The following is a 14,557-nucleotide window of genomic DNA, read 5'->3' on the forward strand; positions in this document are numbered from 1 at the left end:
TACTCAAATGTGAAATAAACTATTACACATTCTTAGTTCTGATTCACAGTCTCAGACTGGCAGTGACAGTAACATTTTAATAAACATTAGAATGAAGACACCAATATGACCAAATGACACACTTAAAGTGAGAAAACGAACAGGAGAAACCTTGGCATATCCACCCAAAACAGAACCAAAGCAAAAAAAAAGGCAGAGAAACCGCTTTTGCGATCAAAACAGTAAATACTTTATTATAATTTATTAGACAGAATGAGAATGTAAATGAGAAATTAGGAAAGCCAATATTTTCTTTAACAGGCATTTTAAGCTTTTGCTGCAAATGCTCAAGCAATGAGAGTATCTGCTTGCAGCCAGCCTACAGATCCGCTCGCAGCTGCACGGCACCCAGCGTATTCTGCAAGAGGCAGAGACGTGGTGAGGCTCTGTTCAATCCCTCTGACAGGTCTCAATTAAACTGCTAGGAATGCTACCAATTGGGGTGCTCACGTGCACGCTCACGCACACCCAAAAAGGGGAATTTATCCCCTGACTCAGTTTACTATCAAAGTAATTGCGTAAATAACTTTTGAACTGTCAGCATCTGTCTTTCAAAGGAAAAGCAAAGAAAACAATGTGCGAGTACAAAGCCTGGAAGAGACAATAATATTGTTTTACGTCTGTATCATTAACTACGGTTACAAAAGAAGAAAAATCCTCCTGTATCTACAAAGCTTCTGGGGGGGGGGGAAATGAAATGGAAATAAGAGTATTCTGAAGTTCTCTGTATTCAAATAACATCAAGATAGAAAATAACAACTAGAGCATCCCATATAGAGCACCTTTAATTTCAAAGCATTAGCCAGCTGATCTTCTCAAAGACTGTGAGCAGGCAGAAAGGCAGGGGTCTCTGTTACTGTTTTTAAGTGAAAAGAGAGGTGTTTAGAAACTTGCCTAAAGCCATTCTTAACTTTACTCACTGTAAGCTGTTTTATTGCTGGCCTCTCTCAAATCACCAGCAGAACTACTTCAGCAAGGCCAAGAATTTCCCCGCTGACTTTAACAGGACCCATGTTAAATACATATTTAAAAGTTTGCTTGACCTGGTTTGGTAACAGGTAGGTTTCTAGACAAAAGAGACCCTACGAATTAACAATTATTGATGCCATCCACCTCACCAAGCAACAGAACTATGACACAATACAGTTCCTGTGCAACTTTGGTGTAACGGTGTGATGAGGTCATAGCTACAACCTATACATCAGCTAAAAACTGAGCCACCTCCAACCACTTCATGCAGAGGTGCAGTTTGTTTCAGTGTGATTTTTAAGCTAGGGACTTAACGGTTTTGATACCAAACTGAAAAAGAGCTGAGAAGGAGGCTTTTCAAACTGAACAGCCTATTCACTAAACAGACCTCAGCAGAACTAAATTGCTACCAGCGTTAACATTACCCTATCCAAAGAGTAAATAAAAATACCAGGAGTTGAAAGAAAGAACCCCAAGTATCTTTTCTTGAGGTTTTTATTCTAGTACCTTTTCTTGAGAGCTTCATTCTCATCCCCTTATCAACCATTTTTCTTTCTCCACTCCCCACCCCAATTTTAACTTTGCCACATCACAAATCCAAACGTAACATTATTCTGCTCAGTAAGTAAATCAGGAAAGTAAAATAGACAGGTCACCTACTCATCTACTTAAAAGAAAACTAATCTTTGTCATGCTCCCCCTAAAATATATATATATAACATGATACTTTTAAAGAGGAGTATTCTCCCCTTGCTGCACAGCCAGCTGTGCTGCTGGCGTCACCCGAATTTGTACGTGTGAGGCAATGGGGAGCTGATGTTACATGCCTTCAGGAAACATAGTCTGATAAACAGATCTAACTGGCTAAGGTAAGTTCAGAATTTAAACTCTTATTTCCTCTATCTTTGAAAAGAAATATTCAATGTTTATGACCAAGAAATCAGTTTATACTTGAAATTATGTACTTGCTCCTATGTGTTGGTGGGTGGATGTGGTATGGGCTTGTGCACACGTGTGCAAACTCCCTTGATGCTTCCCTAATCAATACTTCAGAAAGTGTTTTATTATGGACTGGCACATAGCTTTTCAGGCCAGTAAATCTTAGAGCTGTCAGGACATAAACATCGAAAACCTGGCATTTTTCATCAAGTATTTAAGCCAACTTTACTACACAATGACTGCCATCACTTACAACTACCTACCTTACTAAATTAAATTACTTCATCTGATTGATATGAGAAGTCAGCATAATAAAAGAAGACTTTCTGACTGCTTTTTACTTAGCAAGCCAGAGCCACCAGAAAAAGAAATCAGAAAAAGCCCAGAATTCAAACTGATTTGCCTGTACCTACAGATTTATGTAATGCATCTTCTCTGACAAATAAAAATCCTTTTTAGAACAGCAAGTGAGCAGGAAATTCTTTATTTCAGCATACAGACAGTCTTAATCTTTCAGGTTTCAGTGGAAGACTTTGCAGAATGAATAAAAACAAACGATGAACAATTACCATCTTTTGCCATTACTACCCTCAAGAACTAATATTCTGTGGGGACAACAACTTCGCCGTCTGCCTGTAACAGACCAGCACATTACTATTTCGCAACGCTGGAAAGAAGTTGTCACTGAGCATTCTTTATTTGCTGTCAGTAGACTGCAAATAAAGCTTGGTATTCAACCTGGTTAGTAACTTATTGTCAAGGTTACAAAAGGAATAGACAATATTTTTATTGAGACTAGTTCTCCGAGGTTATTCATTGTTTTACTGTCTAGACAACAAGCTAGAACTGGGCTAGAGAAACAGCATTGCTGCTGGAATTCCATGCAGCAGCAGGAAAAACAGTAAAAAATATGTACGTGTAAGTATATTTGGTTTGTTTTGACAAACTGGTAGTTGTAGCTCAGCAACATTCATCTCTATCAGCACATCTTTCAAGTCATTTTAGTACAAAGAGTAACTGCTTTAGGTCCCTTTTGTAATCCAACCCTCTGGTCAATTTTAAAACATAGTCATTTCACCTCCTATTTGCAAACAAAATATAGCCACTGGTATTTGCTACTTTGATTAATTCCATTTTATTCCATTTTTCCTATTAATAACCACTTCTTAAAAATAAAAGTTGCTAAAATGGAACCTCATTTTTTTTATTAAGTACCTTTGTGTAAAAAAACTTAAAAAAAATCCAAAACAGCCCAAATTTTGTGCTTTGCCATAAATTCATATTTTTTGCATTTCTGATGCTTTAAAAAAGATTCCTCCAACCTCCCTTCCATTACTTTCAGCTAACCTCCCGTTCTAGGGTCAAATGGAAGCAGCTCCATCCAGCCAAATCTCCATTTCAGGCTTTCATTTGGCCTGAAGGAAGTTCTGTGTTGGTGTGGCTCAATTGGCACTGTCTACTTCTCTGCAGACTGAGAGTATCACATTGCATTATGATCAACCTCCACTATTTATTTGGCAGCTGCCAAATTTCCTCTCCAAACTTAGGTTTCCCTATGTGCCACTGGGCAGGCTCCCATCCCCCCCTTTTTGACATATTAACAAAGGACTAAAGCTCACTGTCAGCAATTTGCTACTATTAAACACCCCCAAAAATAATCAGAGAAGATGATACTAAGTAGATTGAAATAAATATTGAATTTATCACAGTCAGAAGCTGACAACCAGACATATCTTACCTCCTTCACTTATGACTCTCACCCTCCTTCTCTCCGCACTCCAAATACAATACTACCCACCAAAAATAATGTAAAACATCCACATCTGACACAAGTTTGCAAACATTTTTCAACCATTAATTTGCAAATGCAAAATTCACACAGCTCGTAAGGAAGTGTGCAGCTTTCACACATCTCCTGGGGATCTGTGCTGTATTAGTCAAAGGTTTAAACCCAGTGTATTCCCCATGAATAATCTCTCTCCCTTTCCCCCTCCTTCCTCCTGTCCACATCTAAATGCAGAATCCCCAGCTTTCTTCTCTTCAGTTTACAGATTATGTGATCCAAAGTGTCACTCACTGGATTACTGCACATAACCTGAGCACTACCCGAAGCTTACTTGTCTTCAACTTGTCCAGCATTACTTAAATGGAATTATCCATCACAATCCATATACCGAATCTGCATAGCCCACTTATCTCAAGATTCTGTGTGTCACCTACCAGATTATCCATTTTAATCCATACATTGAATCTACACAACATATGTCTTTAATTCATGGGCTCTGATGAGCTATAGTATCGCTGAATGGATTATTTCTCTTTATCCATTATTGGCAGTTGTAAGACTATTCACTGCCTACTCTCTCATGCCCCATCTTCTGAGCATAGAAGCAAAATCAGTTTCCAGCAAACACAGCTTTATCGCACATCAAACACAGCTTGATAATACCTGCAGTGATACTTCACATGACTTGGAACCCAGTTTCTTGCACACAACAAATGTGTGTGATATCATGCATTAAAGATTAGAATTGGTAGGCTAATCTTGCTTTCAATTACATTCATAAATCAGTGGTTACTCCAGAACAGTCTTTGGAGTCACCTACATTTAAGTGAACACAACACAGAGCTGATTTTACCCTAATGAGGATCCCTTTCACAGTAAGTGCAGCAAACTCTTCACCTGAGTTGTTTAGGAACTAACCTGCACAATAGGAAAGGATTTTCAAACAACAACAACACAAATATCAGGTTCAGGCTTGCCCGGTCTTTCTTGACAGACTCAGGCACAATCACTATTAACAATGCTTTCACTTCAACAGAAAACCACCTCAGACAGATTGGAAACAAAAGTCAGTTTAGCCTTTTGTTTCACACACCTATTCAAAATTAGCTAAGTGGAGAACATATAAAATATGTGTTATTGTTTCTTGACAACCCCTGATAAGCAAGAGATGGACAAGATTAGTAGAAAAGCTTTGTGTACACAGGGGAGGCTTTAAAAAGCGTTCTCATAATGGTTAGAGCAGCCTCACTCACATCGGCACTAGCCAGACTGTGCACCTCATGGTGCACCTGAGGGGCCAGAACCAATGTGAAGGCTGCTCAGAGGAGGCCCAACATCAGTGTGTAAGAGAAGTTTCGTGTTAATTTTCCAAGTATAGGGATGGACACAGTCCCTGACGAGTGTGGAAACAGGCTTCTTGCACTTCTTTCTATCCATGGCCTGCCCTACACACTGCATCTGCTGCAGCTGGTAACGATGCTGTGCAGGAAAGCAACCACTTTCACCCTGTACTGCATACGTATCAGGCAGCTATGCTGAAAGCAGAAAGGGGGTGTAATTTTCCTTCCTCTAGATGATCGGTTTGAGACCTGAAGTTCTCTCTGCTCCACTGAATCCAATAAACTGCATTATCCATGAATAATCCAGAGGCCTTTTGAGCCCTGTTCTTGAATACGATGGATATAAGTAAGTTTGAACAGGCTTTAACCAATTCAATACACAGTTTTACAGTCTTTAGAATATTTCTATTTGAAGGCATGTTTGGGGAGTTTTATTATAGACTGACCTGTTTTGAACTGAGTAAAAATTCCACAGATTTTAAACCAAAATTTCTTAAGAAATCTCCAGTGCCAAACTTGTTTTATTTATTTAGCCCCAGACTACCTCTAAATAAAACAGCATTTGACCTAAACTTTCTACAGATATGAAAGGATATAGAATTAGTCCAATTTTAAACATAAGAGTATTCCTTTGCAGTACCTTTCAGTCAAGCCCTGGAATGAAATATAGATCCTTGTAACTGTGATTCTGAAGCTTGCTGCTAGGCCTCTGCAGATACTCAGTAATGGTTCTCCCATTTTACAGCCACACAGATGAAGAATGGGAGGCTTAAAGTAGCTGCCCAAAGTAACAAAGCCACTAAAAGGAACAACTGAATACAAACCATAGGAGTCTGGTTACTTCCAGCCATTCACCAATTCATCTATCTTTAATAAAATATTACTGCTCTTGAATTTAAAGGAAATAACGCTAATAGAAAATAAGGCCTTCCACTCCATCTCCCTTTCTTTTAATCTCTTCCTTAGAATAAACCTCAGTAGCACAAACCTGGGCACTAACAATATGTAGCCTAGTGCAGAGACTTTAGCACATGATGTACTAAAACTCCCCCAGATCTAATGAAAAACACAATGAAGTTCTGAATGGTTAAATGGAGAAAACAATTCAGTGCATAAGACAGTTGGGCAGCACAGCTTCTAGTGCTGTCCACATTCCAGGGGGTATTAATAAGACACTACTTGTGCGGGGTTTCCAAATATCACTCATAGAGAAATGGGAGAGGAGGGGGTAAATGCAGCTGCCAGGCCAAATATAGAGGCAAGTTAATTAAAAAATCACAACTGGAAAACTTAATAAATCCACGTTCCTACAGAAGGACAAAAAAACATTTTCTAGCATAATATATGTGTGTTTGTACACGCGTTTGCAAGTATAAAGCAGCTCAACTTGCACACCTTTCATGTTGCCTCACTAAATACAGCTGCAATACAGCTGAGCCATTGTTTGTTGGCCGCTCATGGCTGGCGGTGCCATGAAAACCGCATTCCTGGGCACTAAATAATCAGTCTGCCTGACCCCCCAAGAACCTGTAAGTCAAATTCATTTACCCCCAGAGGGCAATGCTCTATTGTATCCTCCCTCCTTTCTAGCCACCTAGGAACAATGGACAATAATTGCAACTGTCACGGCAGTCAGTAGGAAAAATAAACCAGTGCCTGTTTTCACAGCTTACTGCCAAACCTGATCCAAACACCTAATAACCATGCCCCCGACCACAGAACCACAGTTGCACTAAAAAGCCTCAGATGTGAGGCTTTTCAACAGGGCTGCAGAACAATAACCCGACTTGTGTTCAAAATATGAAGCTAAAAACCAAAAACTTAAAGCAAAGAAAACTCTTCTTTGAGGCTGTACTGTAGCTCCCCATCCTCCCCCTGGGCAAGACTGAAAGGACCGTTGAGTTTCTTTCGTGCTAGCTTATAGCTGCTGCTGCTGCTTTCAAGTTTAGCTTGTGAAAGGGAAAGAGAGGGAGGGAGAAAAAAAGATTGCCCTCCAACAGAACAAGATCATAGGGACTGGGAACAGACTGCCTCCTCAGCGCACAGCACTTCTCAGAGCAGCTTTACCGAGTCCAAAGGCAGCAGAGGAGAATCACTGGAGTCTTTCTACAGGCTCTGGCATATCAAGAGTTAAAGAGGCTCCAGTCAACATGCAAGAACTGCTTTACTACACACCCAAAAGTGGGTATGAAAGCTGCCTGTATACTTTTTGCCTGAAACATCTTAAAGATTCATCAGTGTATGGCAGATAATGATGGTATTTTAAAACAATAGGCTTTTCAAAACCAGAACTCAGACAAGCCCAGTGTCTACCCCACCTCTTAATGGCCTGTTGCTTTATGTACTCAGAGTGCTCAGTGGCAAGATAGAACCCAAGGTTTGGCCCTCTATTATAATAATAATAATAGTATTTCAGCCTATTTAGGGCCAAAGCATTATATTCTGTTATAAAGTTATTCTACATATGTAATGAATATATATTTTTGAATTACGGCCTCTTAGGGAGAAGCAAGAGGAAACAAGTGACATACTTTCCTACTTGTGTAAGTCAGCGGACTAGTGCAAACTAATGCTGGTGGCTTATCGGTGATAAGTGGGAAGGCACATCTAATCAAAATAATACTATCTTTGCACATGTAGCAATACATTAACTTCTGAGAGCATGGCATGTATTCTTTACTGACTAATGCCTACGTTTTGTACAGAAGGTCCTTAAACCTGTCAGGTACAAGGTTTGGGAGCCTGACTAAATGAAGATCTAGCAATCAGGGACAACATCAGTAAGCAAACAAACCAAAAGTAATGGAGAGAAATAAAATCCAGTAAAAGAAGGGTTTAATTTTAATCTCATTCTACTTTCACATTTTCAGAACAACGCTGGCTTCAATTCTGCTACTCCAGATGTACACTGATATAAATGGGAGAAGATTCAGAGTCACTGTTTCCTTTCAGAGTGATAATGGCTGCCCTGAAAACTAACATTTCTGACACACATGTATTTTGAGTCAGTTCCTCATCACAAGCATTAAGAAAGAATTATAAAGATATTAAATTACACGAAAACAAACAACTACAGGTTCCCTAAAATGACCTCACAGATATAAAATGGGGAAATATCTTGGCAAAGCAAAAGCTACTGCTGCTGGAGAGTGGTCAAATTCTGTCATTTTCCTTCTGGAGTACGGCTTTAAAAGAACATGCTTTAGTGCACAGATGTTGTACGCTGTGTTTTAAAATCTGCACTGACTAATTTTGGTACCTAGAGGTATCATTACACAAACTTTGCTCTTTTTATTTTTCTTTCTCTTACGTGCAAAGAAGTAAAAAAATAAATAAAATAAAAAATACAATACCAAAATTTGCCTAGAAATTAAAAAAATGACTTCTTATCATCCTCAGATTTCAGAAGCTCAGCTTTGCTATACTCTGATACCACATAAGCCTGTGTTTGATATGTGAATTGACTGCTTTTTTTCCCCCAATCCTGCAACAGGACGTGTCCTCTTATAACACAGAATGATATATGCAACAAAAGCTTTAAGTTCATTCACTTAGGGTAATATACCATTTCATTTATTTCTATTAGCACAGATGGAGAGCATACATTTCATTTAAGGCCCAAATGACGATGTTCCAAGGGGAGGGGAAGAGAAGCAAACAAAGTTCCATTAAAGCCAGTGATATCTGTATATTCATTCTCAAATTGCTTTAGCACAGAAACAGCATTACCTTTTATTTCTCCAAAGTTCCCTGATCCCATGGCAAGAAGCTTGTCTTTCCAGTCCTTTGATAGTAGCTTTTCAATACTGGGTGTTTCTGAGCGAAGGGGGGGGAAAAGAAATGGAAGCAAATCAACATGAGTGTCTTCACAATAGAACTCATTAAAAGTCTATCTGCTAAAAATAAGGCCAACCCTATTCTGGGCCCCAGTTCATAATGACTTCATCAACAAACTGATAAGAAGGGAGGAGGAAAAAAAAAGAGAGAAAAAAAAGTGTTTTGTCACCTGCTGTTTCAAAACCATTAGCTTTTTCCTCTTATGGAACAAAGCCCCGGTAATTCTGTATGACAATGGGCACATATAAACCTGCACTTCATTGTTTTTCAATTTGGTGAACAAGTTGCTGCCTATAATGGATGCCTGTCAATGTCTGGGTGTTAGTCTGCAGTCAAAAAATAATTATGTTGATAAAATGCAGAGTAAAGAGAGAGGGAGAGAGAAAGAGAGAGAGAAGCAAAGAATTAGCTCCTAAATCTGCTACATGTAATTATATCCCTCTGAGCCTTTACAATCACATCCACTTTATAATGTGTGTTTAAACATCGTGTGGTGGTAAGCATACTGTGGAAAGATTTGCCGGTAACACGCACATTATAAATAATAATAAAAAGTTGGGTATGAAAAAAGCTTTAAAAGATTGCAAAATCCAGAGGGAGAAAAGGCACTGCTTAGAATGGAAACCCATTATTTGCTCATTTCAGATCCTATCGCTCCCTTTAAAAATAAAATAAAATAAATGTGTTCAGTATTTGCAGGCAAAATGCAGCGAGGGTGTGGATAGGTCTGATATTTATAACTCTTGTATTTTGACCCCTCTTTGTATGGAATTTTAATGCATAAGTAAATATAAATGCTAATAAAATTCAGAGAACATTAAACTCAATTCCAAACAATGTAATTGTATATTCTTGTCAGCATTTAGATGGGTACACAATTACAATAGCTTTCAATCCCACGATTAGCACTGCATTCAGTTCGAAAATGGAGTGTACTAAAAGATAAGTGTCCCAGTATGCGCCATCTAAATAACAATACCCACACTTATTATCTGGATCTAAGACATATACTGCTATTCTCCACATTGGTGTTTATGTGTATTTGTATTTGTTCAGGCATTTGTTTACCCCCTACCAGGAGCATAAAGGGAGTACATGTTAACTTATCAAAGGGACCGTCTGGCCTAGAGACCATACAATTATTAGCAACTGGTTAATTCTCCCCACAGTAAAAACCATTACGAGCAACCTTCATTATCTTGTTTGGCTAATTCCGCCTCCCTTTTCTGAAGCCACACCTTGAAGCTCCGCCGAGGCTTTCCGAGGGGGGAGGATATGTTTGAGAGGTTCGCCGGGTCGGCCTTTCTCTCGCTCTGCAAAGCATCTCTCACACCCGAAGGAGCCCAAACTCCCGTTAAACCAGCAGTGTAATAGTAACGTATAACTAACTACAGCGGCGGGGGCACGCTTTCCAGCACCCCCCCGCTCATTTGCCGGCGTTGCAATAGCGGGTCCCATTGGCAGCACGGGAGATTCCCCCCTCCCCTAACATCGTTATACACGTCGCAACCCTCCAGTTTGTCTCTCCTATACAAACGCGTGCTCCTGCTCTGCGAGCGGCAGGCTCTCGCAGCACTGGTTGCTCCGTGAGCTCATCGCGCACCCGATCACCGGGACTGCCTGCCTGAGCGCAAGTTGTCTGTTAGAACCTCTATACTGCCACTGAAGCCGACGGAATGGGATGGGAGAACAGCGGTGCAATGAACATCTCCGTGCAGAGGCTGGCCATGCAGGGATGCTCCCGTGCTCTCGGCACTTGCACGACTCAAGTTTGTACGTCCCCTGCGAGCCTTTATGAAGGGAGCCGTTCTTCCAAACCTGTATGACTACGTCAAATAAACGCCGCCACTTGCCCCTTTTTATTATTCTTTCCTTATATTTTCTTCCTTGCGCTTTTCCACAGAATTCTCGAGTATCCTATAAACAGGCCAGAGCAAACGCGGTATCTGCGGCTGAGGGCTGTCAGTCAGGAAAAGCTAACAAACCTTTGCAAAGCAGGAATGCGGCCATAGAAATCCACTGGGGGCTGACAATAGGCTCCAGAGCCTCCGGGCACCAAAAGCAGCCCGCCTTACTTTTAAGTCTATTGTCAGCAAAGCCCGCGACAAAGCTTTTCCCCTGCAGCTAGACAAAATATTCGCCGTGGTGCGCTCGTAAAGGAACAGAAGTCTTCTGTCCAACTCGCCGCGTTAAAGCAACAGTAGCCGCTCGCCGGGGCTGCCAGGGCCCTGCTGTGTCGGGGCTGCTTCCCTGCCTGCTTCCCTGCCTCCTTGCCTGCCCCCGCCGAGCCACCGCTGCTGCCGCTCGGGGAGCGGCGCCGGGCCGGGGCTCGGGGTTACTTTAGCGAGGGGAAAAGGGGGGTGACGGTAGCTTTGTCAGTGCCAATTCGCATCCTTAGCGGCACAGTCCCCAGCCGGAGGACTCGAGTTACAAATGAGTGTCCCTGCAACCTGAGTCCGCCGGTGATGGTGCCGGGATTGCTGCTGCGGCAAACGAGCGGAGAGTAATGAACGCGGCGGACAGCCGTGTATCAATGCCTTGGATTTCTGCGAGAACGGTAAAGATCTCAGTAGGAAATCATGATTAGAGATGTGAAAGGCCAAATGGCAAAATCCCAATAGTAACAATGCATCTGTTCATTAATGTGCGAATATGAGTAATATGAAAATTTAACACAATTATAAGCCCCTCAGCAATCCTGGTGGCAGAAAATAGATTGTAGTGATCTAATCAGCGCTTCCCCTGTTGAAATACTGTATGTTAACTATTTAAAATAATATTATATAGATTTTTCCCTTTAGAAAAACCCATGTAATCATATTTAATTGATGTCCTAACTTAGTTTCAAACCTCCCCTGAGCTGGACTGCAATTTTTACATAAAGCACTTCAACAGAATTTTGATACAGAATGAACAAGTAATTGTCCTTCTGCTAATACTTAAAAAGAACTTTAATTCTGAAAGACAATAGCTTCCCCACCCCTATAGCTTTATAGAGCTAAAGAGCTGTATTAAATTACAGCTTGTTTAATTCTATTACACACTGTGTTAGCATATTATACTTACATACTTACATAAAATATGCTATTCATACACCCCACCTATCACATTGCAGTAACTGCTCGTGAAGTACATTATGCACACTATCGTGGAAACAGACATTTATTATGTCATTTATGTACACCATTAAAAAAAAAGATTTGAAATTTACACATCTTAAATAACTGTTTATAAGGTTACAACTGCCCAGCTTTCATGAATTATACAGAAACAAAGTCATCTTTTGTTCAGGTTTTCTTTTAGACTTCATTGGGAAGATAATGCTCCCAAATTAAGCAAAGAAATAAACACTGTATCTTGTTTGCAAAGCACTCGTTCTCCGAATTCATTAGGAAGTCAGTAAAACTTTTAATGCTTGCACATATAATGTGCAGCTTGAAACTGGGAAAAGTGGCCTGCACACAGGAACTGCTATTTCTGATCCCTTCTCCCACAACTTACTCTCCTCTTGGATTCACCACAACAACATTCTTGCATCCAAACTCTGAGCTATACTGTGACAGATTTTGGATATGCATCAGGACCAGCTATGTATTATGATAATCTGTATTTGTATGTCCAAAAAAGCTATACATGGGTGTGCTCTGCCATTCTGAGCATCAGGATTATTCAGAATGTCTCCTAACTCAGTCTTTGAGAGGAGCCCAAGATTAGCCCCGTTTCTTCTTCTGAGCCCCACTTGAGCTAAGAATACCCCCCATTACTTATTGGCAACACAGGTCCTGAGGCACACAGTAAAACAATTCCAAGTCTATCCACAGCACAGTATGAATACATCTACAAAAGAGTTGTTCAGGGCTTGTTTGTGAACACTAATTCATTAATGTTTGGGAAACATTTTTATTCCAGCAACACTATGAAAAGTGTTGAGTGTTGTTACAGAAGAGGATTACGGGTAGGACACCAAAGAGAAAAAGAATGAGATGGAAAGAGTAACAGGAATCATTAAGTAAATGCTGAAGAGGAGACTGACTGAATTAATAGATACAAATTAATCCACAAAAAATATTTCTGCCATCTTTATTTAATGTATTTATAAGCCATTAGCTCTTTCCAAAGATATTTAGGATGTGTTTTGTTTTCCTTGTATCACCCTTGCCTCTGTTCCTTGCACTCTTCCTCTCTCCTCCCTCCTTTCCCTCCTCCCTGCCTCCCATACCAAGCACCACGGAGGCTGACTCCCTCATCTACAACAATGAGGCCTGGAGACTGATGCCAGCAGCCAGTAATTCTCATGCAGGCCTTCAGGGCATGGAATTAAACCACTTTCTAGGTGGTGTCATAGTCCCACGTTAGCTGCTCTGATTTGCACATGTGCATCAATCTGTGTGTGATATACATATGCTGAATTGCTCTGACTACTGGAAAGCAAAGCATCTATGTAAATGCACATAAAATCGCTTTTGAATCCAAGTTGTTGTATGCTAACAAGCATGCCGCTGTCCCTCTACTTATGTATCTGATGTTTAAACACAGCTTCATTGGCTTATTTCCTTCAGAGATGGAAACTTTCCTAACTGAGAAAAGAACGGTTTGTTTCCAGGAAGTGACCAAAGCCGTGGTAAAAGGCACCATTTTTAGCACTGTCTGCTAGACTTCTATTTAATTTAGTCTGCTTCCAGAAGTTGTGTTAATTTTTCAGGCATTGTAACTCCCCTTTGGGAGTGACCTAATCCTACTTTCAATTCAGTGGCAGTCCAGATGCGCATGTACCTGAACCTGCCTCGGCAGCCTTCCAAAAACCGCAGTCCCATAGCACAGCGTTCCCTGCAGGCCTAACCTCTCTGGTAGCTCTTTTCAATCCATGCTCCAGGGTCACAGTCCTGGAAATCCACTTATAAAAGCTTAGAATGGTCTTCACTGCCAAATCTCTTCTATTACCTCTTTCTGCTCCTGCTGATTATTTACTAAAAGCAAACCCCGGTCTCATGCAGCTGCCTGCTTCCAGAGAAAGGCATGTGATGCCATCATGCTGTAACAAGGTGCAGGATGGGGGCTCTCCACATGAGGCACTTCCAGAAGAGACATATTTGAAAAGGGAAAAGAGGAGCTCTGACATTACAAAGAAGACAAAACTATGATAAAAGGGAAGGAGGCTGACATAAGTCAGCCACAAGTTAGAGGAACAATGAGTCCCGGAGCCTCCCACTTGCCTGGTGTCTGGGTGTCTGAGCATGGGTGCTCTCTCAAGGAGATGCCTGAAGTGCTCCCTTCCCTGTAACTACTGTGAATAGCTTTGTCCTGGGATGAAAGACTCCTTAGAACAAAGTAAAAGAAAGATGTTTGGCCTCAGCAAGGATGATGACATGAAGTGTAGCAGAGTGGAGAGAAGCCAGGAGTTGCTCAATACACAGCCAGACCACCAGACATTCCCTGCCAACACATGTCATTCCTAGAGGAAGGAGTATTTGGTCGGCAGAAACAATCATGAATAAACCTTAGCACTGGCTGATATACCTTCCACTTCTGGCAAGCACCTTCCCCTGTATTATGAAAGAGCTGGCATCCGATATTCACCCTTTTCTTCTGCCACAGTCGTAAGTACGTTACACCTGTTGGCCACAACTCCACTCACTGTTTCTACAAC

General features: G+C 40.9%; 1 protein-coding gene across 2 annotated transcripts in view; it reads right to left on the reverse strand.

Moving 5' to 3' along the window:
• SOX5 (SRY-box transcription factor 5) overlaps positions 1-14,557 on the reverse strand; it is a 285,279-nt gene that overhangs the window by 148,023 nt on the left and 122,699 nt on the right. For both annotated transcript variants that reach the window (XM_034062939.1, XM_034062938.1), the window contains exon 4: positions 8,803-8,889. In XM_034062939.1, coding sequence (XP_033918830.1) covers positions 8,803-8,889 — 87 coding nt within the window. The remainder of the gene's footprint in view (positions 1-8,802; positions 8,890-14,557) is intronic.

The sequence above is a fragment of the Melopsittacus undulatus genome, chromosome 5 (genome assembly GCF_012275295.1).
Source record: "Melopsittacus undulatus isolate bMelUnd1 chromosome 5, bMelUnd1.mat.Z, whole genome shotgun sequence".
Lineage (NCBI taxonomy): Eukaryota > Metazoa > Chordata > Aves > Psittaciformes > Psittaculidae > Melopsittacus > Melopsittacus undulatus.